This window comes from Anoplolepis gracilipes, chromosome 4, assembly GCF_047496725.1.
Source record: "Anoplolepis gracilipes chromosome 4, ASM4749672v1, whole genome shotgun sequence".
Classification (NCBI taxonomy): domain Eukaryota; kingdom Metazoa; phylum Arthropoda; class Insecta; order Hymenoptera; family Formicidae; genus Anoplolepis; species Anoplolepis gracilipes.
In genome coordinates, this window is record NC_132973.1 from 10,087,985 (window position 1) to 10,115,929 (window position 27,945).

The following is a 27,945-nucleotide window of genomic DNA, read 5'->3' on the forward strand; positions in this document are numbered from 1 at the left end:
CGTGACAAAGTATTTTTACAGGTTTCGGATAATAAAATATGATAGAGCTAATATATTGAATTTCGGTTGAATAAAATTATTTCAAAACGATTTGTGTGATGCATGGAAAAGGATATTATTTATATATATATCATATGTGACTTGTCGGTATCGTAGGATGTTGTTACTAATCAAGTACCTTCGACATTCTATATTATCGACATTCACTGTAAAAATTACAATATGTACCTCATTTGTTGAAATATATATATAAGTTTATTTCTGTCATTTTTATTGGAGATGAATAATAATTTTTTCATGGATTAAAATCTATTGTGCATCTATTTATTAACATATAGCATTACAATTTATGTTATTTGACATCAACAGATGATATCATGAGACTCGAATGTATAATCCGATATGGTCTAGTGGCTAGGATACCTGGCTCTCACCCAGGAGGCTCGGGTTCGATTCCCGGTATCGGAATTTTTTTTGTTCTATTTTGTGGATATTTGATTTTGTAAAATATACATTTTACTTATACTTACACTGTAATAATTTAATTTTTTCGACAAAATTCTATAATAGATGATAAAAAAAAGATAAACAACAACATACATATGGCCAAAATATTTCTGCGATGGCCGGGAATCGAACCCGGATCAACTGCTTGGAAGGCAACTATGCTGACCATTACACCACCATCGCAGATGCGAGAGAGATGTCTTGGATAGCAATATGATGTGCGTATTTTGATATAAATAACGGGAAAAATAGCTAAAATGTATATGATACATGCATTATGGATATGAGAAATCAGAAACAGCTGATATCAATAAGTTTGTTAATTTTTTTAATAAGATAATTTTTAATAGCAAATTTTTAAATATTACAAGCATATATTATTTGTTAGTCTGAATAAAAATTGGAATAATAAATAATTAACTATTTAAAAATTAATGTTAATGACTGTAAGATTAAATTTGAATTTGTATAAAAAACACAGGTTTTCTTAAATTTATATCTAGCATGATAAAAAATATATGTATATTATGTTTATTATTATATAATATGTAATTATATAATTATACATTTTTCTCTTTCAAATTATTGAAAACACTTTATATTATTTTAATAAAACAAAGAAAGAAAAAATAAATTGTTACATAATTCATAGTAGAGAATTAAATTTTCATTATATTAATTTATTAGAATCAAGAAAAAATTCTTGATTCTTTAACGAAAAGTTCTTTTTTAAATCAAATAAAATTATTTTTCCTAGAAATTGAAAATTCGACATAAAGACGTAAAGAGGGAAGGTGATAATACTAAATTAATTTATACGAATTGGTTTTTGGCCAGAATAAAATAAATTTTGTTTTAATTTATTTTTATTTTAAATATTTTTCAATTAATATAAATGACTTGTTAATTATATTGTTAGTTATTATAATAATGATTAGCAATTATCTATTAGTAATTATCTATTATTAATTATATATTATATTAATGATTATTTATTATTATTAAAATTTATTTAATAAATTAAATAATTAAGATCAAAATTTGTATTTTAACCGAATAAATTAAATAGAAAAGTTTATAATAAGCACACAAGCATACACACACAGCAAAATATTTTTGTAATAAATATTAAAATGATAAATAAAAATATTTGATAAATTAATGTTTTAATAATAAATTAATGTTAAGAATAATAGAACAAAGTAACAGAATGCTGTGTTGTCTGCTTTGTTCTCTCTCTTTCTTTCTCTAACAAAAGAGAAAAAGATAAACACAAGCGTAATATATAACAATAATAATTAAATTGTTACGACGAGAGAAAATATTATATATATATATAAATATTTATTTATATTTAATATAACATGACAAATTTTTATAATAGCTTAAAATTATCTGTAATTATATCTATACGCAGTAAATTTTTACATATTTTTTACTATTAATGTACATTTACAATAGTTCTATATCTAATAAATATATGCGTGTGTATCTATAATAGTAATTTATATTTTTCACAAATAATCGTTAACCATTCACATAATTTTGATACAATGTATGTTCATTATAATGAAATGTAATAAGAAAATAGAATCGTACACAGCAGTAAGTACCAGAGACCCGGACCGAAAGCTTTTTTCAGTTCGGTTCCGGTTACGGTTTAATAAAACATCGAATAAGTGTTTCAGTTTCAGTTTCTTGACCAGTGAACGAAACCGAAACCGAAAAAATTACGATTTTTTAAAACTTTTTTTTCGGTTATAATTACTTGTACGGAAAGAGTTTGAAGTGTAATGATAAATTTAATAAAATGACTTTTTTTATATTTATTTTATTAAATTGTACATTTGCAGATGACGAGAAATAAAAATAAAAAATTACATTATTTAATACAATGTTTTATTTTATGCATATACATGTGTAAAAGATAAACGAAAATGTGATTAATTTGGTAGATTCAGATAAAAAAATTAAGATATAAGCGACGTAGAGATAATAATTAACAATAATAATAAAAAATTTAGAACGGTTAAAAAATCTAAAAAAGCATAATGTTATTTTATTCCAAACTAATACTTCTAAAAACTTATTATTAAAAAATTAAGCATTTTCAATCGAGCATTAAGTCGTCATATTGATCCAACTATAAAAAACAGATCTATACATATATAGATTAAGATCCGGAAAAAAGAACCGAAAAAAACTGTTAACTGTAAATAATACTATTGGTTCGGTTATGATTTCGGTGTTATAAATTTTGTAAAATTTGGTTTCGGTTTCGGTATCGGGGTTCATCTAAAAAAAGGGTTACGGAACGGTTTTCGGTTCGCTCCGGATCCCTGATAAGTACACAGAATAAAATTACTTTTGGTTCAAGTATTTTACGCATTATATTTCGTAATCGCGTTTTACTTACAAGCTTTAAAACGCGTTAAATGTATCGAATAATAATATCATTTTAGTTAAGGATTTTAAAGTGTGTATTTGTTATTGTTTTGGCACAAAGAAAGAAGGAGAAAGAGAGAGTGTGTGCACTTTCTCTTCTTCTTGATGACATCGCGTTCATAGTAAGAAGTGAAAGAGATATTAGCCCGTGAGTAGCCATGAGTCGAAACATCGTCATCCATTCATTCCGACTTCGGTAAGCGTAGTGACAGTGATAGCGCGTACGCACGAACACGTGCTCCTAGCTTCCACTACGGCACGTGCGTTGCAGCTCGCGCTCGGTTATCTCAAAGCGTACTGTACGCAATACAATAACACATATTTCCTTTCTTGTCACGATAATAATACGCATTATACTACGCGATAAATCTTAACGCGTTAAAATACGTAGTAAATGAAATATGTAAAATAATAATTTAACATGGCTTCGGGTTTAATGACTTATAGCGCGCTATTGTTAACATTCATTCCGTAATCGCGTTTTCGCGTCTTTGTGTTTTTGCGGTCGCATTTTCGCATTGGATTCATATTCTGATTTCACGATTGTTAACGAGGATCGTATTTTTAGTCAACTAAATGTCTCTCAGCAATGCTTATCCAGTGGAAAATGATTGACTGAGAGACGTCGAATCGATGTCGATGTTGTCGATGTTTATTTGACGTTTTTTCAACCATTGTTTGTTACTGAGCGAGTAACGTTTACACGTCTCACTCAGTATCACGGCTGAATGCCGGCTGTATAGGATTTATTGTTCATGTATAGAGAGATACTTGTTCGCGCGGTTTATATTCAGCTTAGGCTCGATAATCTGTGTTACGAGTATGGTTTACTGCGACAAACGTTTCGGTTCTAAACAATTAAAATTCGATCGAATATGTAGAATCCGTCATGCATGAGACCTTTTTCTTGCATTATCTATCAACAATATGTATCATATTGAAGATGTCAAATTATTTGAATAATTTAAAAGCAGTTAAAGAGAAACTCAGAGAAAAAGATTTTTATATAAATCTAATCTTATAAAAGTTCCTATTTAGAAAATTGTTTTTAGAATTTATAAAATTATTCTATATTTATATATATCTCTGTTTATTATTGTATCATTAAATATAAAATTTGATGATAATAATAATTTCTTGAATATTACTTATTTTGGCGCTGCTATAATTCGGATTTTATATTTGAATATTACAGATGTAACTTCAATCTCAACAACTCCGCTCTTGTGCATCAGTGTCGATGAGCGAGAAGTTTTTATTTTAAAGCAACGGATTTGTAGAGATTTGTAGATGGAGGTGTAGATTGCCGTGTGCATGGCAGGCTCTGGATCAATTTTAAATCATAGAAAAATTTCTTTTTGTACGTACATATACGAAAATAGAATTTTATATAAAATTTTATTATATTTTTAAACTTTTGTTAATAGTTGATACTATTTTTATATAAAAATTGAAAAAAAGGAAAAATATTTTTAAAATAAAAATACATAATATTTATTGCAATTTTATACAAGACATATATAAAATATTTATTTAAATTTTATATATAAATATATAAAACTGTTTTAAAGATGTTTTATAAAACAGTTTTAAAAATACAGATCTTTAATGACTCGCTGTTAAAGGGTTTATATGCGTGCTAATATATTTTACATATACATGATTTTTATTTGATTTAATTTATTTATATTTTGCGACTTTTGATTCAAAGACGTACATGTCTAAAAAACGATCGTTACCAATGATTGTAATGATCATAATATCGTACGAATAAAAGTCGTCTTATTTGCCGATGATGATTATTAATCTGCAATAGGAGTTATTCTTCTTCTTCCTTGGGTCGTAAAAATCGAGAATGAGTATGGTCAGCAAAAAAGATAGGTTCAACTGATTTGAAAAGTACGTGATTAATGGTCAAAATGCGTAAAAGATATATGCGATCGCGAATTCTCAAATTTCGCATTATTCCCAATAGGACTTCCCAAATCGCTTTATCACGAGTTTTTGCTGGCGTAGTCAATAAGTAAAGTGAGATTTGCTAGAATTGCTAGAGCTATTAAGACATTAAAAAAGAAAAATTTAATAAAATAAAATTTGAAGCTATAAAATTAAATTTATTTTTAAAGAAAAAATATAAAAACGTAATATTTTTTTAGAGAAATAAAATATTAATTAAATATAAATTGCGCATAAAAAAGATAGAGATAATTATAAAAAGAGGTTATTAGGTAAAAATTAAAAAAAAATATACATATATATATATATAAATTTATAAGATATATATTATAAATAAGTATAAATATATAATATAAATTTATTTTATATTATATATATTTTTTTAAATATATGCATAAAATAATAATAAATACATACATAAAATAATTTTAATAATTTTTATAATAGTACATATACCTATTGTTACTATAATATTAATTAAAATGAAAAAAGATTACGCGCAGCTAAAATAATACGTAATGATATATATTAATAAATCCATAATATTTCTATGTACTTTTCAAATCCACAACAATGTCCAAAATTATGGATTTAGCACGGATATAAACCGGTCGTTTTATCATGGCACCAAAAAAACGTTCTAGCCATGTAGTTCCGCCCGCTTTAAACTGGATTCAGTTGGCGTCCCAATATTCTGCAAAGAAAAAGCGTATGAAGAAACGACGACGTGGCCTCTCTCATACTTTTCTCTGATGTTATTATTATCACAGACGTTTAGCGTGTTATCATTTGTACACCGCACTCGAATAATAAAGTAATAGTACAAAATCCTTTTCTATATTATTGAATTTTTTTTTAACGGGTTAAATATGGAAATATAATTTGTTATTATTGCAAATAACTTTTAATAAATGACATGAAATTGTGTCCATAATAAATCTTTATTAAAGTGTGATCATTTATTATTGCAAATAAAAAAGCAAAAGAAATTAAACATATAAATTTTGTTACGATCCTTCGATTATCAATCTTTAATAATTATTTCTCTAACAATGCTTAAATCAAATATATTTTGTACGATAAAACATCAAGCGAATGATATTTTTCATCTCGCATGATTATTTTGCGATCGGAAGAATCGTGCAAAATCTCACGATCTTTGCGTGTATGACTAATTAATATATAATTAATCGCGTTTTCGCGAGTGAATGCCACGAAGAAACATAAAAAATAAACAAGAGAAGAAAGGAGAATAAAAAAGCATCAGAAAATATTACAATTGCAAAATACAGAACAATGATATGTGCAATAAGGAATTTTTATAAGTTGTTTATTATATTTGCATCCATTATTTTCAAATCAGACATATTGCTTGTTCTTTTTTTCATTTCGTCGATGGAATCTCTATTTCACATTCTAAATTATTGTATAATATAACACATATAAAATAATCCAGGTTTTATTTTAAAATACTTAAATTCTTATTTTTCTTGTAATATGTATTTGTTCTATTGAAATAAAAACATTATTTGTTCCACACGCACATATATATTTATATATATGTAAGATTCTCTTTTTTATATAAATAAGATTAATTTTTATTTGTAAAATTCCTTAACTAAATATATTTAATACTAAATTCTTAATAGAACATGGCAGAGTAACGTTTTTTTCAATTTTTCATTTTGTTTTATAATGTACAATGTACACTATCATCTTTTGATACAATTTTACACAATATTTATTTTTATGTAAGATATCTAATCTTAATCTTATCTGATAAAATGTTACATTTGATGTTGTTGCTCTTTACAGCTATTATTGTCTTGATGAGAGAGGAGGCTGTTTTTATTTCTCATGGTCTTTCTCACACTTCGCTGATGCATCGAAAAATCGGATCTACAATTTACAATAACATTAATAATTAAAAATGTTTTACAAATATTGAAACACTTTGTCATGTCTTTGAAAACAACAGAAATAATTAAGATAATAAGTGAGATATACATGTGTAATATTAATCAAATATATTTTATCAAATTATGTATATATGTAAATTAATATATCTTTTTTAAATATTATTAATTGATATGAGATATAAGATGTATTTCAATATTAAATGTCCTAAATTAAAATATAAATTTAAATACACTCGCAAAAATGTCTTGTTCAAGATTTAATTTTGACAAATATTCTGTATAATATAACAAGCTATGATATGTGTATAAACACAATAATATTTATTTTTCGGATATAATTGCTATAATCAAAGTTAATATCTTTCTTTCAAGAGCATTCATATTTAAATTTGCGTGCCAATGAATCTCGCATTTAATTGTAAAATCTCCATTGTATGTACTGTGGCACACACATATGTTAATCATAATTCGCGCAATGTGCCAGTACATGTTGGAACAAAATGAACGCATGAATGAAAAAGCAAGAAGGGAATGAGATATGGTACATCAAATAGTCTCATAAATTTTATTCACCTATGATAAGAGTTATGCCGTTGTTTCTGCGGCCAAAGATGAAATGCACCATATATCAAAGGATTTACCAAACTGTTGCTCATACCGAAAAAAAATATTCCGCTCTGTAACTCCTCGCTGAGCTGGAAGCATCGTACGTTTGTTAACATATCGATAGTGATTTTTCGAGACACCAGATGAAATAATATAATGTATTTAATTTAGTTAAATTATAAAGTACCCAGGTAGCAAGCGCACGTCATTTTGACGTCGAAAATCGGTCATTTCTGGTTTAATAACGTCATGTAACCAAGTAATATCTAATTTAAAACATATTTTTTGTGACGTTTTAATAATGTTGTAAAAAAACATTATAATATCGTGATTCTTAAGTCATTATTATAAATCGCCTATGTATTACTATTTTTTAATTAAAAACTCATTTAATTTTTTATAATATCTTAAATTATTAAAATAATTTTGTGTATAATTTTGATATTTACAATTTTCTATACCTCAGAGCCCTAACATGAATTTTCTGTATAACCTGGGACTTGATCATGACATTTGATCATGAATCTTTTCCTCTAGCGTAAACTCGTGAAAAGTGAAAAGTTTCATTAACAACTTCAATATTTGTGAATGAATTTTTCATTTTATACGAGTTTACGCTAGAGGAAAAGCTTCATGATCAAATGTCATTAAAACGTCACTAATAGATCTAAAATAGTCATGAAGTCACGTCTTTTTAACGTCGTGAAATGTCGTCATCGGTCTGTGACATTAGTCCGTCATTTTTACGTCATTACATCACGTCATATTTGGTTCGAACGGACTATATTTTGACGTTAAAATGTCGTGTGCTTACTACTTGGATATGTATACTAACGTGTTCGTCGGGATCGAGAAATAAAAAGATTATCATCATGGTATAGTATGGCGTCCACCAGATTAGAAATGCCGCTACAATGACGACACTAATACGTAATGACTTTGTTTTCGCCCGGTGCATCAGTCTTCTCCTATTTAGGTCGCTGTTTCTGATGTACGCTCCTGTCGCAGGCTCTGCTTTGAACATTTCCTGACTTCCTGGAACAATAGTTTATGTTTGTTAGTGTATTATATAATTATAATTAAACTTTACATAAGAATTTTCGTCTCTCCCCTTCTTCCTCTCTCTAATATTATTTATTTATTGAGAGTAAAATTGCATTCAATTACAAACACTGATTCAAATATGTCTCTTTACAATCATTTTCGTACATTATATTGCTTTACTGTTATTAAATTTAAAGAATATATATGTATTTTAACATAATAAATTGGAAAGAAACTTTATTGTTCACTTAAATTTAAGTTGACTTTTTTTCGAGACCTTAGCTTCAGATTCAATTATCAAGATAAGTATGAATTATCGATAAGTTACAATATGAATAACAATATCCAAGAAAGTACAATTTTACAATGTATGCAATGTAAAAATACTTACGGGAGATAGTAATTACCGTAGATACATATGTGGTAATTAAAATCGCCAATGGTAGGAGGAACATGAAGAACAAGCTGAAACTAGCATAGAGCTGTTCCTGCCAGGCCTCGGTGTAAAAGCCATGGGTTACGCATTGTGGAAATTCCTCGATAAATGGTCCTTGTGCAACACGAAATATTATGACCTGTTAATAAAGCCAATGTATGAAGACACAATCATCGATATAATAAGTTAAATATGAAACGTGTCGATGAGGTGAGTTGTCTTGTAAGATATTAGATATTATGTATAGTGAATCGATTAAATACCATATATATATGTAAAATTCTGAATAATAATATTATATTAATTATATATATATATATTAATATATAATATTATTTACATATTATGTACATATATATAATTCTGGAGTTAAAAAGATTATAGAACTCACATCATAGAAGTACTTAAACATAGTTTGCGAAGAGAAGTAAACAAATTAGATAGACATGTGTAATGTGAAACATTGGTAACTAAAATAAAAAATTAATAAAATAAATGCGAGTCCAATTTTATAATAATTACATAGAAAATGGATGTAATATGTATATGACGTAAAAAGACTAGTAATCTGCAGATTACTCAATAATGCGTTCTAAGTTGTTTTCAATCAATTTTATAAAAAAAAAGACTCCTTGCTTATAGAAGCAAAACTATTATTATGTTATTTGTTTGCATATTAACGATAAATTTTCCAACGTTTCATTTCGAGTGATTATTGATAAACAGATCTACATCTTAGTTTCATATAATTTATGTTTGAAGTGTGTATAAAATTACATAATAATATATATATATATGCAGTGTTGGGAAGTAACGTGTTACTTGTAACGTCGTAACTTTTTTTTAACAACTGTAACGATAACGGCGTTACAAATTTTTGTTTGTAACGGAAAAAGTAACTTCGTTACATTTTTCGATAACAAGTAACGAAATTAACAATTACTTTTATCGTTACTTTTCAGACAACACATGTCTTTAAAAGATGCTTAAAAGACCTTATTGTCTTTTAAATATCTTTAAGTCTTTTGGTCTTTCTGTATCTTCTGGCATTTTTTTCAAATATACTTGAATATACTATACTTTTTTCAAATAAAAAAATATAGATATTTCTCGTTTCATGCATATGCGCGCATTTTATATAGTACATGTAACATATACTGTAGATACATGTGCACATAAGCACGAAATGGAACTTAGGAATTGACAAGAGTATTGAAATGCAGTATTACATAGAAATTATCTTAAGAATCTCTTTCTAGTATTTTTCTATTTCGTAAAAAAACATTTAAGTAGACAGATAATTTAATGATTAGTCAAGAATTTGACATTATGAAAATTATCGTATCGTGTTAAAATTTTAAAATAAAAAAAATTAAAGAAACGTAAAAAAAGCGATTTTGACCATATTTACAAATCTATTGAAAGTAAATTAACAATAAGAAAATCACCTTATTTACATTTACAGCATCTAAAAGTGTTTAAGAAAACTTGTCTATAATTTTTTTTCAAAAGTTTCTCTTATCTAAGATAATTTATTGTATTATCAAAATTATTACATACTTTATATCAATAGCGATATCACTATCAAAATTATATCATTTTGATTACTTTAATGTAAAATAATGTTTAAAAATTTTTAGTGTTTAGTGTAAATTTTTAATTTAATTTGATCTTGTATTAAAACAATTTTTATGTAAAGTTTGTATTGTATGTGCAAAAAAAGTAACGAAAATTGTAACGATTCGTTACTTTTTGAGTAACGGTAACGAGTTACTTTTATAAAGCAACTTTCTCAACTCTGCATATATGTAAGCGGAACAGAGCTAATATCACTTTCAACGTTCATTTGTAAATACTGACATTTGTTCATCGATTCGACCGAAGATGTGATTGCGTTTAGCGAATCCTCTCAAATTCGTCGTATCTCTTTGGTAAGAGAAGGACTCTACGACGGGAGAGAGAGAGACGGAAAGTAAAGGTTACTGCCGAAGGCAGAGTAAAGATTCCCTTGAAACGAATTTCTCGGAACAAGAGAGACGCATTGATTATAAGCAGGCCATTCCCTATGTCTCGGCCTGTCAACGTATACACGTTTCACAATCAATCTCCGTCAGACCGCGTCTCTTTTTCCCGTCGCGACGACAGCATTATTTTCTGACTCATCCATGACTCCGTGATCTCCATCCTCCTTCTCCTTGATCTAAGCGGGTGACCTCGAGGACGCATAAACTGATCTCAGAGTCTGCATCCGCCGTTCGCGGTCGATGCACTTGACACCTCGTTAAATCGAGTCTCGGATTTATCTATGCAATTGGTCTCTTCGAGAACTCCGGATAGTAGTACTCGATCGAATTGCAACATCTACTTTCGCGCCTGGCAGTGTCTATCTGTCACTACTTGTATTTTTACACATATATACATATGTTAAAATTTACATTTACCATTTATCGTATCCTGTCTGGTTTCCTGATCTGTATATTAAAAAAACATTGGACTGAATTGAATTAAGTTAATTAAATTAACGACACGATTATTTTTCAAAATCTTAGGATGTAATGGACACAAATTATTTAATGGTTATTTAATTATTGCAATGTCATAATTACAGATTTTTCGAAAACCGAAGAGTATAATAAAATTATCTTGTCTCTTTTTTTTGCTACTAATGATTATAATTTTTCTTAAAGGGAAAATGATTGAAAAATTAATTTTTCCTAGGCATGATTTACATTGCAAAAGAGTCTCATTAAAATCTCATTAAAAATATCGATAAGCTTAAAAGGAATTCTTTATACGTTTTATACGGTTTAAAAATAATTTTCTTAAATCTTCTGACAGATTTTATTAATTCGTGTATTAGAATTTCATCGCGATCATCATGGTTCTTCTGACCACGAAGGTTCTCGATTTAGTGATCTCTGCGATTAAGGACCTTTGTAAGCTCAGGGGATCTACGTCGCAAGAAATTCGTCGCTATATATCATCCGTTTACAACATCCCATCTGCTGTGGCGCGACGTCAGGTTAATATTAAAAATATTTTCCTTTTATTCAATATAAAATTGTTAAACAATGTAATATTATTGTATTACGTATTCTCGTATTACGTATTCTTATTTAGAAAACCAGAAGTGAAAATAAATTATCTGTATCTTTATTTATTTATTATTTATTTGAATTTTTTTGTATATGAGATATACCGCTATCTGTTTAATGACTTAATTATCAGCAATAAAAGTGATAAATTAGCAGATATAAATAATAGTAAGATATTCTTGTTTATATATGCTAATGTATTTTATGTGTTATAATTCTATTCAGTATTTAGTATTTAGGCAGGTTTGCATTATGCAGTATTTTAGATAGTTTATAGCGAAATATCACCTGTTTTTCGAGTTTTTTCTCGAATAAATGAGTTTTTTTTAGTATCTGTTATTGTTTACTACGATACTACGACTAATAATGAGTGGTCGTTTAAAATGTCACTTCTTTTTTTTATATACATAATTTAATTTATAAGCGTATATAAATTTGTTACAACAGTCCAAACTTTGCTGATCACTTAATTATAGATTTTATATTAGTTTTATATTACTTCAGAAATAAAAAAAAATTTGTCACATGCATTTTTCAAGTTTAGATAGTGTACAGTGACCGTGATTCGTGATTTAGATGCACAATACTTTTATAAAATCACTCCTTACTATTCATAATCACTGCTTCTCAGTAAATTATTATTTAAATCAGTTAATTAAATCAACATTTCGTTTTACGTCTATAATCTTTTATTATTTATAGATAGATGAAATATAGATCACGGCATATTATAGCAACAAAATGGTTTGCAAAGCTCCTTTTTCTAATTTTTTAAATTTATTTAAATATTTTTTATATATAATCAGAATTTTAAATATATGTAAATATATCATATAAATATATCATATACATAGAGAAATACATTATATTTATACATATTTTTTCTCTCTGTCTCTCTCCCTTTAAATCTGTTATCTTCTTCTCTCTCTCTCTCTCTCTCTCTCTCTATATATATATATATATATTATATAATGTATTTCTCTATGTATATGATATATTTATATGATATATTTACATATATTTAAAATTCTGATTATATATAAAAAATATTAAAATAAATTTAAAAAATTAGAAAAAGGAGCTTTGCATCTACATATATATATATATATATATATATATATATATATAGAGAGAGAGAGAGAGAGAGAGAGAGAGAAAGAGAGAGAGAGAGAGCAAGTAAAATATTATTAAAAAATTAAGTAATAGGCTTCTATGAGCAAGTTATGGGTGTTTTTTTTTTCAAAAAATGGGACGTTTCGACAATAACTTTAATCTCTTTAGCTATTAAAGAATTAATTAGAAAAAAAACAAAACATCAGATTTACATAAACTGACCGTAATGTGATGTCATAAATGTTAATATGGTTTGCAGATGTCATACTGTTGTTGTGGTAGACAGATTTGATTTCTTTTTCTATTCAATCTAATTAAAATATTAGTATCTTGGTTATTTTTTCATTAACAATAATTATAATTACAAAATTGATTAATTTACAAATTTTTCAGAAATTCCTTTTAATTTTAAACAAGTTATTCATGCAAGATTTAAAATTCTCGTTTAATAAATAAAGATCTAGATTGAGGAAATAATTACATATTCACGAAAGATACTTGGCCTATCGCAGATGCAGAGTGCTTTAAAACGCGGCGTTACTTGCGGTATCTTGAAGAAAACCGGTAATCTCTATAGTCTGCCGATTGATGATGATATCACGCGGCAGGAGGTAGCTATTCAGGAGATCGGTCTGCTGGACTTGTACTGTCAGCGGAGAGTTCAACAATCGAGAGATCGCAGGAGGCGATCGAGAGATCGTATTAGGAGGCGATCGAGGAGACGTCGTAGGAGGCCAACTCTATGGGCTCGCTGCGTATGCGGAAAGAGAAGACCACGACCAAGGCGAGGAGAATGCGGGCCAAAGTCTTGCAGGAGAAGACACAGAAAGAATAGAAGAAAGAAACCATGCAAGTGCCATGCACGCCCCCGCAACAGAAGGATCAAAAACGAGCGCAAAAGAGGGCCTAGAACAAAGTATAGTTTGGGCAATGACAAATTGACTAGTTCAAATCAGACTGTGACTGACAGTGAGACCACTGCAGCTGTCGGAATTGAGCAAAGTTACTCAAGCATGCCTTCCGTGTGAAATGACAAAATCATGAGAAATTATTATATTAACTATGCGAATGTTTTAAAACTATCACGTCTGGTGTTCCTAAATTTTACTGTGTACTAATTTTTGAAATTAATATTAAAGTTAAAAATTACTTTAATATTAATTCTTTAAAAATTAGTTTTTATTTTTAATATTAATTTTTAATTTTTAAATATCAAAGTTAAATACTGAAAGTAAATTTTGCTTTGATTTTTAAGTTTACTTCTATTTGTGAAAGCTTTCTTATATTTAGTACGAAAGTTATGTATGTTAAAAAAATTTTTTTGTACGTAAAAAATAATATTTGTAACTATATATATTTTTTGCTTCAGTATTCTTATTAATCTTAAAATATATCAGAATAAAAACAAAACTGAATTTTAAAATTATTATTGTTTTATATTATAAAATCATAGCGCTAAAAGTATGTTATATTAAAATTAAAATCTGTTATTGAGTTATCAGGATTGTTACAAATGCTGCGTCATGTAATTGCTAGTAATCATTAAATAGGAGGTACATTCTTTTTACACACATCAAGGTTAGAAAAAAATAGTCAATACTTTTAACAATAACGTTTCTTTGAATGTGTTTACAAATGTTTCAATCAATAGGTTGAAAAGATAAAATTATAAAAAAATATATTGAATATCTTAAAAATATATATTGCGATATAAAATATTAATAGATAAAATAATTTACAAATTATTTTATATTTATTTCTTCATTACTATTTACCTTGTTTTGTAATTTAATTTAAATCTCATAAATTTTCAATTTATTAATATTGGACATATTCATAGAGTTGTTTTTTCTGAATACATGTTGCTCAATATATATTACTGATATTATCATATCACGTAGTATTAATCTTTTTTTTAGAACACTTTGTATACATATTCCGAGGGATATCATATGAATATACAAGACTGTGTTTTGCATACTAATGATGCATACGATGCTCGTGAGACAGAATATATGTTGCATAATACTTGTCATATTATCTTATTTTTCCATGTCAAGGGATGTGTACATTATAAATTATATTGTTTTTATATTTATTGTATTATAAAACGTGTGTGTATACTTTACGCTTTTTTCTCGGAAACTTGATGCAAATCAAAACATTGTCGTAAGAATAGTTCAAGTTTGAATTTTTATAACCTCAATAAAGAAACGACATTATTGTTATCATATTTTATTTATATCGCAATTGAAATTCACTTATGTTTCCCTTTTTATCCGTTATTTCTAACACTTTATCATAGAAAAGCTAATCATTATTTATATATTATGCTGCATTTTTATGTATAATGCAGTTTGTACAAGAAAACTGTAGTGTAGTTTCTAATGCAATTATAATTAAGAAATTTTCCAGAGAATGAAGATTAAGTTTCTGATTTAAAAAAATTGCGTCTATCCATAGTAATCTACTGTAATATGCGGCATTGAAAAGTATATCTAGTAGTGTGCAATTATTAATGGTAAAAAGTAAACTCGCTATATTCTAATACATTTCTTATTCATAATCAAAGTGGAATTACGCGTAATTGAAATACGGAAATTGCGAGCTCTATCTTTCCGTATGTGATAAAATTATGAATATTTTAAATCTATCACAGACATTATAATTATCACACGACATATTACTCTTTTGTAAAGTTATATTGGCCTTATTTTTAATTAGAGCAAATTGACAGAATAACAAATTTATATTTTTTAAAATGCAAGAAAAAAACTTTTACATATTTTATTCGAAACCAATGGTATTAAATCAATTCATCTCTCTAAAAAATAATAATAAAATCAACAAGCATGTGCAACATTTCATTCTTTAAACGAGTCACAACTTCGAGCAAAAAGTTGTTTGCTTCAAGTTTGTGTGATCTTTGATATTTGCTAATTATCTGGTTCTCTCAGGAATCTTTAACATTCTTATGATCTCAAGCTAAATGGCAACTAAATTGCCATTAATTTTATGTAATTTTATAATATCTTTGCCCGTTAAGGTCACATAAAGTATAAATTTCAAAGGTGTGGAAGAAGTTTTTTATCATAAATTTATTCGACAAAATATTTATCTGATTCGCAAATCTGATTTATCGATAGACTTTTTTTCTTTAATTTAAATCGTTGTAGCGATGTTTATGATACGTATTTTAATATTCCAGTAAACTATTTGTTTGATACAACAGTATAATTTTCTGTTATAAATTACTATCGAATAAAAAATTAATATTCAAGAGAAACATTGCAATGATTGATCACGCGTTTTCAAGAGCGTTTTTAATGAGGTTTAAAATACCATGCTAATTATGTAATCACTATTGAATTAAAAGTATAAACTATTTTTTTATTTTACGTATAATTTGTATTTGATAATAAAGTATTATTGGACTACAAAGCATATAAAATTATAAATTGTAAAAGTGAAAAATCAAATCCCTAATTAAATACATTTTATAAATGTTCCCAAAACATGCAATAATCTTGCTTGATTTATTGCAGAGTAATGAAGAATAATGATACCTATATTTCTCTCTTTTTGAAAGATATAAAAGTCTGTAAAAAAAATATTAGACTATTTTTTTGCAACAATTTTTTCTGTTAAGTTTTGAGATATAAAGTTTATGTTTCAAATTTTATGGCGTTCATAAATAAAAAAAATTTCTCTTCTAGAAAAAGTTAAAATACATATTTGTGAAAAAATAATAATAATAATAATGTAATAAATATAATTGACAAAATTAAACGTCTAATCGTACATATACGAAAACCATTTATGTAACCAATACAGCTGGAATCTGTCTTAGATAGAGCCGAGATAAGTAAAGCAATGCATCTTACCTGTGGAGTGGCGAGCACAAAGGACAGCGCCCAAGCGAGTAGCACGAATCGCGAGCATTTCTGAGATGTATTGAGACCCTTCATCGGATATCGCACCGCGACAAATCGATCGACGCCAATCAGCACGAGTACGAAGGTGCTCAAGTATAGGCTGAACATCTGTAGGAACTTGAAGATCTTGCAGGCAACGTTGCCCCACACCCACGCGACGTTGTAACTCCAGATTGCATCGCCAGCCAGGCAGAAGACGGTGACCAACAGATCGGCCACCGAAAGGTGAAGGATGAGCGTGTAGATCGCCGAGCAGCCTCGCTGCCTTCGACGATTCTTCGTGATGGAGTATATCGTCGCCGCATTGCAGACCAGACTTAGGACCGACATGACCGCCAATACGATGACCTGAAGGTATACCGCTTTCGTCAGTCTAGGCGCGTGTTTCAGACACGTAACATTCTCGAACGACGAATATTCAGCCAATTGTCCGACGAGACCATCGTGGCCGACGAAGTCGGTGAGGTTGTCGCAAGGAATAGAGAAAACGGCAGAGAGGCCGGTAACGTTCGCCGACAAATCGTTGTCGCTGCTGCCGTTGATGATCGTCGACAGCTTCATCGTTCCCGGCATCGGCCGCACCTCGTTCCCTGACAATGTTTTCGGTTCATTGGAGATACGATATCGACGGCCGAACGAGTGCCTCCATTCTTTCGCGAAATCACACGGTCACCTTAAAAAATGAGATGCATGTTCCCAAGCAACACCTAAAGTGGGAAGGATGATCTCAGGAGTCTCGTCAACGAATGTCTTCTTTTGGGCTCCGTCAAACCCGTTTTTACGATTCTCGTTTGAAGCGCGATCGCGTTCGCTTTACATTCCTTTAGGTGACGTAGGGGAATGAAGCACGTTCTGCGCGAGGGATATCATAACTGTGCGTCAGAATAATAGAGATTCGACCAGGGGGCATTGTGGAGATGTTCGAAGGACATTCTTGTATGTCAGAAGAAACATACAACAGACGCTGTGTAACATACATATAACAAATGTGATATTAATTCGAATATATTTAAGGACATTCTTATATGTTAGAAGAAATATATAACTGACGCTATGTGTAACATACATATAATAAATGTGCTATTAATTCAAACATATTTTAGCATTAAAACATAAATTTGTACATTCATATTCACATTTCGTATTTCAAATTTCAGAATATTTATTATATTGGAATAAATATTCTCAAGGAAATCACTGTGTGTGTGACTCTTATAATATCAATAATATATATAATAATTTTATTTTATATAAATTATACACACTTTTACTATCACAGATTCTTTGAATATTTCGAAATATATTATGTATATATAAGTTCTTTAAATTATATCTATATTCTTTTCTTTAATCAAATTTTTTAATTATAATTTTCATACTATAATTTTAATTCTAAATTTAATTCTAATTATAACTTTAATCCTAATTTTAATTCTAACATCCTCAAAAATATTATAAAACAAGAATGATAATAATAATTGCTTGCATCGGTCTTTCAAACGAGATTTCATACACTTATTTATTAAATTATTATATTACACTTATTTATTAAATATACTTTTTCAATTTATTTGTTCGATTTATTTATTTACTTATTTATTAACTGAAATAATTTTTACAATAATTATAAGAGAAAGTTTTATTATAATATAGAATTATAATTGTAATAAAAGAAATTTTTATCATAAGAAATCATACAGAGAAAAACAGAGGCAGGGAGAAAATATTTATAAAATTTCACTAAATTAAAGATAACTTTATAAATAATTATAAATTGTTAGATTATATATGTAGCATTAAATAGAATTTGATTGTGAAAGATGATCCAAGTAGTAAAAATAGTCATTTTGACGTCAAATTACATCAAAATGACGTCAAAATGACTATTTTTACTGTACTTGAGAATTAATATGTTTATTTTATCATTTTAACAACAAGCAAAGAATTCATAGTAATTCGATCTCATATTCTGCACGAGTTTTTACAGCGACGTAAACTGGTTTTAAATGAAAAAGTCGACCTCGAACGCTTTTGTGATCTCTCCGCGTATCTTGTTTATGAAAAATCGAAAATTAAATGATTCACCAATCATTTCAATAATTGGATCAATATTTTTTTAATTGATTTAATTTTTATATAATTTTATTACATATATAAAAAGAGAAAGATAAATTATAGATGCTTGTCTAATTCATCTTATATACTTTTATAACTAAACATGATTCAGTAACATAATTTTAAGGATGTTTTGGCTACATCTATAATAAAAGCAAAAAGTTATCAAAAATTAAAAAAAAACATTTCTTGCGTTTATATTATTTGAAAAATTAAATAAATCTGATTTGAATTATAAAAAGAATTAAATTCAAAATTAAAATAAAACTAATGTAAAAATTAAACAATAAATTAAATGTTTTTAAAATTTAATTCTTAAATTAAAATTAAAATAAGAATTAAACAGTATCAAAAATTTTTATGGTGACTATCTTCTTAAATTAACTTCAAGAGGCGACCAAATATAATACACAGACACACACATATATATACATATAATATATATGTACATATACATATGTACAAAATAAAATAATAAACAGCAAAGATCATATTTTTCTATAATTTTTAGTCAATAACTTTTAAACGAGTATGTAAATTTAAATCAAGTTTTGCACAAATGTTTATTAAAGTTTTGTTAATACATGTAAAAATTTCTATTTTACTGGCAATGTTTTTTTTTTCTTTTCAAATTTGTGAATAAATAAATGTTAAAAAATTCGATTTTTATAAGAATCAGTAACTAACTTTAAACTTAAATTTTTTTTCTAAACCGTGTTAAGAGAATTGTGCTTAATTTTTGCATAGATACTTACAATCAGAAGAAATAGAATAGTCTATGAAATTGTTATGCTTTTATCAATGTTTTGACATATAACCAATACATCCTTAAATGTTTTCAACAATTTGTCAAATGTTGCCAAAAACAATATTAAATTGTATATAGAGTCTTTATATATACATTAAATAAATTATGTTTTTTATGTAAACAACTATTATCCGATCATTCACTATCAATAATAATTTTCCGAATTTGCATTTAACTTTTCTTTAACTAAAAAATTATATAATGTACTAAACAAAAGGAATTTGTTATAAATTATATAAAATTTTTTTCTCGAGATATGATATTATTTCGTTGATAAATAAAACATTCCCTCTTTATTTCACTTCACAAACTTTTCACAAGTTGCATTCGAAGATAATAATTTCTCGATATTATTTTTTTTTCTTTAATTTTTTAATGCGAACTTAAAAGTTAAAATAAAAGTGAAATATAAATATCACATGTTTTGTACAAAACCGTGAATGCGATTTCCGATAACTTGGTTTTGACGTACGGAATTACACGTTGTTTTATACACGCAAACGCAACGACGTCTCATTCACACTGCGTATTCTTGACTGATCGATAAATCAATACGATTCTGTCTCGCTCGCTTGGCTCTCGCTGTTGTCTTCTTTCATTGCCTTGATCTTTTCTTCGCGTTTGAACATATTTCATTGAGTGTTCTACGACATCTAACTGCAATCTAAATTAGACTCTTGCACTGAGAAATTTATCCAAGTGTATTATTATACACAGTTTATATTTGAGACAGTTTATAGATCAGCGATACTATATACAATAAATAGCTGTCTCGTGATACAATGAGACAGAGAAAGAAGCAGAAAGAAGTTTTTTGTTTATAAATTCTTATCTCTTTGGTTTATAAAGTTTTATTTTATTCTCTTCATTTAAATTATAATAAATCATATATTTCTAGCATTAAATACATATGTTAGTTCTGTTTATTCTTTCGGCAATAGGCAAAGATGTATAAATTCATCCTCTGGCCGCAAAATGATATAATTCATCGTGGTCATTTCCTCATGCGTTTTCATACTCTTCACTCTCCACTTTCTGAGTATGGCTGTTAATATTATCTTTTCTTCGATCATAGCGAATTTCTGTCCAATGCAGTTTCTTGGTCCAACACTGAACGGAATGTAAGCGCACGGATGTATCTGTTTTAAATTCTCAGATAGAAAACGATCTGGATCAAATTTTAATGGATCCGACCAGATTGCTGGATTTCGATGTAGCAACATAATTGGCGCTGCGACCGAAGTACCTTTCGGAATTATATACTTGTCTGAAATAAAAGAATATGTGTGTAGAATTTAATGGAAAGTAATTCATCTGTCACATTTCAAATTTTCAAATGTGCATCTTCTAATTATTGTTAAATTGGTTGAATTACACTTATTGAAAAATTACTTAAGTTTTAATATAAATTATACATTAGTAATTTGTCACATGAATATATATCAAATTACTAATATAGGTATATTTTATTATACACATATTCTCTAAGTTCCAAATTTTTTAAGAAAAATGGTAACTCATGTCGCATTTGCATTTCGTATGAAATATTTTGTTTATTTTCAAAGGTTTGTATCATTAATTAAAATTTAAAAAAGTCTCACCCATTTTTATGTCTTCTGATATTTTTCTTAAAATCAGGGGTACGCTTGGATACAATCTGCGCGATTCTTTTATAACTCTTTCGAGATATTTTAATTGTGAAAGCTCCTTTAGACTAGCTGGTATCTGTGAATCTTTGAATATCTCCTTCAGCTCTTCGTGAACTTTTTCTTGACATTTGAGATCATTGCCTATACAGAAAAGCGTCCAACTGACGGAAATCGATGTTGTATCATGACCCTGTATTATATATTATGTAAGATAAAAAAAGGAAAAGTAAAATATCAATGAAAAGAAGTTTTTTTATCACATTTCACTCACTGCAAAAACGAATGTATCCACGTGTGCTCTTAATTCTTCATCAGTTAACGAAACGTCACTTTTCTCATTCATGTCCAATAATAGGTCTAGAAAGGCTTTTCTTTTCTGCTTATCTAATTGAATTATAATATTATATATATTTATAAATTATTATATATATTTAATTATAGAAGAAAAATCACTTGTGAATAATTTAGTCTAAATTCATAGAAAGCGAATAATTTAGTTTTCAAAAGGTATGATTATTTATGACTTCATATCTAAAAATAAATTACATAATTAATTTTATAATAAAATATTATATAATTAATTTTATAATAAAGTATTATTATAATTAATTTTAAACAATAATAGATTTTAAAGCTATGAAAATAAAAAGGCTTCAACAAATTAAATTTTAAATATGCAAGTATAAATAAAAGTTATTTTTCAATTTATTTTTTAATACCTCTATCTTTATTATTGCGTTTTACTAATATACCAATATACTAATATACATAAACCTTTTTAATTTAAAACAAAATACAAATAAAAACATTAAAAGTAATTTATGTAAAAAAGAAAAGAGTTCAAAAATTTGACGAAAATCTATTGCATTAATTTACCAAGAAATTCATAAAAAAAGAGTTAATGATAGTTGTCTAATACACTTGACATATTTTTCTATTAATTGTTGCAATTTATCTTTGTACCTGATGTATCAGAATCATCCTGCTTATTTTGTGATTTATTGTTCTGCATACGTGCAAGTTTCTTCTTTCGTATTACCTAGAAATTGAAGTACTCTTATTATTTATCAAAATCCGATCTGTTTTAAATAAAATAACAAAGTAGTATGTATTTAATATAACTATATTATCATAAATTATTTTTCTTGAAATTTATATAATATTGTAATAAATAACTAACAAAATATATGTAACGAATATATATATAAGCACAAATTCTCTCTCTCTCTCTCTCTCTCTCTCTCTCTCTCTATATATATATATATATATATATATATATATATATATATAGGTGTGTGTGTGTGTGTGTGTGTGTGTGTGTGTGCGCGTGCGTGCGTGCAACAATGAATTTTATAACGAATAGAAAGAATTGAAATTTATTTAAAGATTCTAAAACTAGAAACTTCAAGCATTGAAACGTTTTTATATTGATCTTATTTCGATTATTTTAAGGAAATTGCAACTACTTGAAAATTGGCCTTTTTTTATATGGTTCTTTAATTTTTTTGCGTAATGTATATATATTATTAGCAATGATATATGATTAAGCGATTTGTATAATTTTGTATAATTTTTAAATATTTATAAAAATGTACTTTTGTAATATTAAATAATATTTCCAACTTTTCACATAAAATATTGCAGACTATATAATGATAATACATTTTGTTTTGCAACACAGATGGAACTCATATATAAAGCAATATAAAAAAATTATATCTCTATAAAATTATACAAATAATTAATTTACAATATCTAATCTTTTTTATATCACCGTAAATAAATATAACAATAAATATTATATACAACTGAGAAAAATAATCAAAACTAAAAATTAAATGACTTAATATACGTAGAAATAAATCTAACTTTATCAGATTTATTTATATATAAAATCTTTATATATAATGTATTTACTGATAGAATATGCGTAGATACAAATAAAATGAGAATTTATACTTAATATATGAAAAATGGAACATTTAAAAATATTAAATCAATGAAGATAACATTTAGAATGATTTCTTTATCCGAGCCGACTTACAGTCGTAACATTTTAAAATTGAAATTTTTACCTTCTTTGTAAAGCTATGCATGCTGTTTATTGTTGATTTATATTGCCTTCCCTGGGGTGTTAAATAATATATCCAATCATATATCCACAGCCACGATTGAGTCAAACGTACTGCATGCAGTTTAAGATATCTAAAATATATTCTATTGTTAATTTTGACATCCCAGTTAAAAGAATACTCGATAAGAATAGTAAAACTGGAATAAGTTTTTATTATTATTTCATACATTTGTCACACATATTATCAAAACTTTACTATTGTCTCATTAAACGTTGTATGAATAAAAATTGACATTTAATTAAGTATATAATGCAAGTTTGTGTGTGTGTGTGTGTGTAAGAAAATATTTGTCTGATTAAACAAAATATCAAAATCTTATAAAATTATACTTCTACCGTAAAAGTTTAATTATTATGTTATCATATTATAAATTGGAAGATGTCTATTATTCTATATATGCTGTATATCATCGCCTTTATATAAAAATCACGAATTTTGTATTTCGGAATTATTACAATTTGAAAATTTAATGTGCTGAAAAATATATATTTATTGCTTTCCTGAATTGATATGATATTAATTCCTCAGATTTGACGTGATTTATTGATAATACATTTGCGTCTTTGGTGTAGAATATTTGTCCAAAATTGAATAAGAAAATGACATTAGTGACAAAAATTCGCAAAAATTACACATTTGTAATTTGGCATAAAGATGACGATATATAGTATAGATATAGAATATACATTTTACAACTTATACAAGGTTATAATAAATGTTAAACAAATAATTTATTTTTAAGTACACATATGTATTTAACAATGCATGTTGGAAGACTTATACAAAAATATAAAATATAAAATTAATATTTACTTAAATATTTTAAAAATAGAAAGTCAATAAATCAATTATCAATAAATAAGAAACAGAGAATTTGTTCATATCAATCAAAATATATAAAAACAAAATATTAATTATATTAAAAATACTTACTAATACTTACCATACTTCCTACTAACACACATTCTAAGATTATAGTCATAAAATTATAAACATGTAAAAATAGAATAATTTTACATATTAAGTGAATGATAGAGAATTTGTACATAAACTTACTTGTTTAGAGCCAATCCATATGACGTAACATCTTCATCATCTACATTTACACCCATCGTAGTTTCTAGCAATCATTATATATATATATATATATATATATATATATATATATATATATATATATATTTTATATATATATATTTATATATTTATATATTAATCACAATATTTATATAATGTATATAATATATGAGTACGAAAAAAATGATGCACTTCTTAGGTTAACAAAGTTGTTTAAATTTGTAACATAAAATTATTATTCGATTTTCTTTATCCTTAAAGTTGCTACGTTAGCATTTAATAATTACTTTCTACTGTTGAAAGTATTCATTATGGGCTATTTTCAGATGTATGCACGATTATGGTCTAGCACACAAAAATTGCATAAACTGTATACGCATAACATAAGATGGTATAGATCAATGAGCATCAAGCATGTGGCGCAATACTTGATTCTCACTGGTCCATATGTTCTTATGCTATGCATATGCAGCTTATGCAATTTGGGTGTGATGGTCTTATATCCTTTTTTTCTTCTTTCGTATTATTTCGTATTATTTCTTACCACATATAATGTTGAAAGTGACCTTTTGCATAAATGGCCAAATATCAATAACTTGAGTCGAATTTTCTGCTATTTTTTCCTCGATGCATTTTATTATAATTTCTGTTTTTTCAGACATAACGATAGCAAATTTTTCCAATATATTAAAATGAAATGTAGGCAAAAGTATTCTTCTATGTCTGTACCACTGTTCAACTGAAATGTATGCACTTATATTATTTATATGCATTACAAGAATATCGCTCTTTTACTTTATACTTAGTTTTTTATATTTTATTATATGCTTTTTACTTTATATCACTAGCTAATACTGGTCAGCATGACAGTCTCTTTGTAAAATATATCTTAAAAATGCTGTGTTTTACCTGGAGCTGACAAAAGCCCATTACCTAGCCATAGTTTGAAGAAATTATATAGTTCACTTTTCTCAACATGTGTGTTACTTTGAAGAATACTCTGTAAATTTGTAAAAACAAGATAATAACTCAAACAGCAACGGGAGCATAACATTACACATTTCGCACTTTGCAATTAAAAAAATTTTGCACATTTTGTTTAGAAGATTTTTAATGAGTCTAAGATTCATATTATTGATTATAAAAAAACATTTATACTATTGATTATAAAAAATTATTTAGTTAAGAGAAATAGACAAAGTATACTCAGATATTTAATAACTTGCTAGTTTGTAAATTTTTAGAAATATATATTTCATTTTAAATATGTATTAGAAAGAAAGAGATATGTTTAACTGAAACGTGAACTAAGGTTGTTGTTCCATAAAAATCTCACAAAAAAACCTCGTGAACCTGAAAATTCAGATTTTAATAAAACTTTGCACACATATAGACGGAATAAATTGATAAATTTTCAATTGTGATGGAAAAACGTTTTTAATCGTTAATAAAATTTAGAGAAATAATTTTTCAAAAATTTTTCATTTTATTAACAATAAATTGATTAAATAGAGGTGATTTTACTATAAAATTTTTGTATAAAACACTTTTTTATATTTCTAATAATATTCGAGATATATCGAAAAAAGCAAAAAGTTGCTTTACATATGAGGTATGATTTAACCCCTTATAAGTTTTTTGCAACTAAAAATTTCTAAATTTATCTATTATATTTATCCACCTTATTTATCTGCCCATGTGTGCAAAGAGTCATTAAATTCAGAATTTCCGGGTTCACGAGATTCCCTTGTCAGTCTATATTTCATTTGAACGTATCTATAATTTATAATTACTTACTTATATGTATATTGGAAATATATTGCAATTATCATTAATATTTTAAAATTATTTCTTACTTCTAAAAGTTCTGGTTTAACCACGTAAACTACTGGGTCCTGTCTTATCCAAATTGCATAAAGCCCATCTTTGTTTTTTTGTAAAAGTGATAGAAACATTTTCATCCGCTCTGCGTCGAAGCAATTAGATTAATAATTAATATTGTTTATAAAACATACGTATATTTATATGATATGCGTGCATGTGTGTGTGTGTGTGTGTGTGTATGTGTGTGTGTGTGTATGTGTGTGTACCTTCTGCGAATTTATAGATATAAATAAATAATACAGATATAAACTAACAAAAGAGTTTTTTTACCTTTTTGAGGCCTGGTCAGCATATGTAATATTTCAAAAAACGAATAATCAGTGATTCCGGGAATATGGCTCATTTTTTTCCGTTTGGTATAAAAAGTATACATTATGCAAATAATTTTAGAAAATATAATAACGCCAAAAGCAGAAACTATCAACAGGAGAAGACTCATTGTCATAGTCTTGAGTTACAAAAAAAAACAACCAAATTTACACAAATATAATTGAACTAGTTATGTTTGAAATGTCGGACTATATATAGTCTCTATACATAGTATTTAAATTCTGATATTCCAAATGTTTTTCCAAGTTTTGTTTCTTTACGAAATAAGGTGTACTATTTATATACCAAATGCATTTTAAGTGTAACTCGTTTCTTTTGTAAGTAATTTTTTTTAATACAGTTGCATGTTACTGATAGGTAGATCTACTATTTATACATTATGTGCATTTTAATCTTATATTTCTCTTTCTCTTTTGTAAGTTATCTTCTTTTAGAGTTGTTTATACTGATAGGCAAAACATTTTTAGTTCATTAGTTTTTTGTGAAAAACGGTCTGCGTCTTATAGCGAAATGAAAAGATTTTAAAATGATACATTAAAAGGTAAATTTAAAATGATAGAATAAGTGGGCACACGAACACACACAACACGTATATAAATGCTAATATATGAAGCAATTCTTTAATTCATTATCAGTAGTTTCGTTTTTGCCTCAATATAACTTTGTATTATTTTTTAAAATAATATAGCTCATATTATATTTCGAGCTATATATCTTGAAATTTTTAACAACGCATCACAGAGATTTTATATATTTCTCTCTGCACAATCTTATATTGTTTAGATAAAGAAAATATCAAGAAATAAATCTATAAATTCATACTTTAATAAATAAAAACTATCACATGTTTCCACGTTTTTTCCACCGATTATTTTATAAACATATTTATTA

At 26.8% G+C, this 27,945-nt stretch overlaps 2 protein-coding genes and 2 non-coding genes across 6 annotated transcripts; 1 reads left to right on the forward strand and 3 right to left on the reverse strand.

Annotated features, from left to right (window-relative positions):
* Nucleotides 1-396: 396 nt before the first annotated feature.
* On the forward strand, nucleotides 397-468 carry Trnae-cuc (transfer RNA glutamic acid (anticodon CUC)). Its single transcript has one exon. It is a non-coding gene; the product is annotated as a tRNA-Glu (tRNA).
* Nucleotides 469-618: 150 nt separating this feature from the next.
* Trnag-ucc (transfer RNA glycine (anticodon UCC)) lies at nucleotides 619-690 on the reverse strand. Its single transcript has one exon. It is a non-coding gene; the product is annotated as a tRNA-Gly (tRNA).
* Nucleotides 691-6,537: 5,847 nt separating this feature from the next.
* Nucleotides 6,538-20,733, reverse strand: Crzr (corazonin receptor). 3 transcript variants are annotated; one of them, XM_072890369.1, is made up of 6 exons: nucleotides 20,399-20,733; nucleotides 17,006-18,020; nucleotides 8,869-9,052; nucleotides 8,269-8,468; nucleotides 7,401-7,522; nucleotides 6,538-6,807 (listed from the first exon to the last, which is right to left on the reverse strand). In XM_072890369.1, exons 2-6 carry the CDS (start codon nucleotides 17,627-17,629, stop codon nucleotides 6,696-6,698), a joined length of 1,242 nt encoding a protein of 413 aa, XP_072746470.1. In that variant the 5' UTR covers nucleotides 17,630-18,020; nucleotides 20,399-20,733; the 3' UTR covers nucleotides 6,538-6,695. The 3 variants fall into 3 exon arrangements, with proteins under 3 accessions (XP_072746470.1, XP_072746471.1, XP_072746472.1); XM_072890370.1 differs by lacking the exon at nucleotides 20,399-20,733 and adding an exon at nucleotides 18,955-19,080; XM_072890371.1 differs by having other exon boundaries at nucleotides 6,686-6,807; nucleotides 7,401-7,517.
* An 85-nt stretch (nucleotides 20,734-20,818) lies between these two features.
* On the reverse strand, nucleotides 20,819-27,227 carry LOC140664846 (cytochrome P450 4C1-like). Its single transcript, XM_072890368.1, has 10 exons — nucleotides 26,995-27,227; nucleotides 26,697-26,806; nucleotides 25,750-25,840; nucleotides 25,385-25,579; nucleotides 24,820-24,883; nucleotides 23,704-23,833; nucleotides 22,592-22,667; nucleotides 21,900-22,012; nucleotides 21,581-21,818; nucleotides 20,819-21,246 (listed from the first exon to the last, which is right to left on the reverse strand). Exons 1-10 carry the CDS (start codon nucleotides 27,167-27,169, stop codon nucleotides 20,903-20,905), a joined length of 1,536 nt encoding a protein of 511 aa, XP_072746469.1. The 5' UTR covers nucleotides 27,170-27,227; the 3' UTR covers nucleotides 20,819-20,902.
* Nucleotides 27,228-27,945: the final 718 nt, after the last annotated feature.

Bases quoted from the DNA above. Each gene is read 5' to 3' on its own strand.
- Crzr (XM_072890369.1), bottom strand. From the start codon at position 17,629: ATGCCGGGAACGATGAAGCTGTCGACGATCATCAACGGCAGCAGCGAC. The intron at 9,053-17,005 runs GTAAGATGCATT...CTTTATTAACAG, and splicing joins TTGTGCTCGCCACTCCACAG to GTCATAATATTTCGTGTTGC. The intron at 6,808-7,400 runs GTGAATAAAATT...TGTAAATTGTAG, and splicing joins CGGCATAACTCTTATCATAG to ATCCGATTTTTCGATGCATC.
- LOC140664846 (XM_072890368.1), bottom strand. From the start codon at position 27,169: ATGACAATGAGTCTTCTCCTGTTGATAGTTTCTGCTTTTGGCGTTATT. The intron at 25,580-25,749 runs GTAAAACACAGC...CATACATTTCAG, and splicing joins TGGGCTTTTGTCAGCTCCAG to TTGAACAGTGGTACAGACAT. The intron at 22,013-22,591 runs GTACAAAGATAA...TAATTCAATTAG, and splicing joins GGATGATTCTGATACATCAG to ATAAGCAGAAAAGAAAAGCC.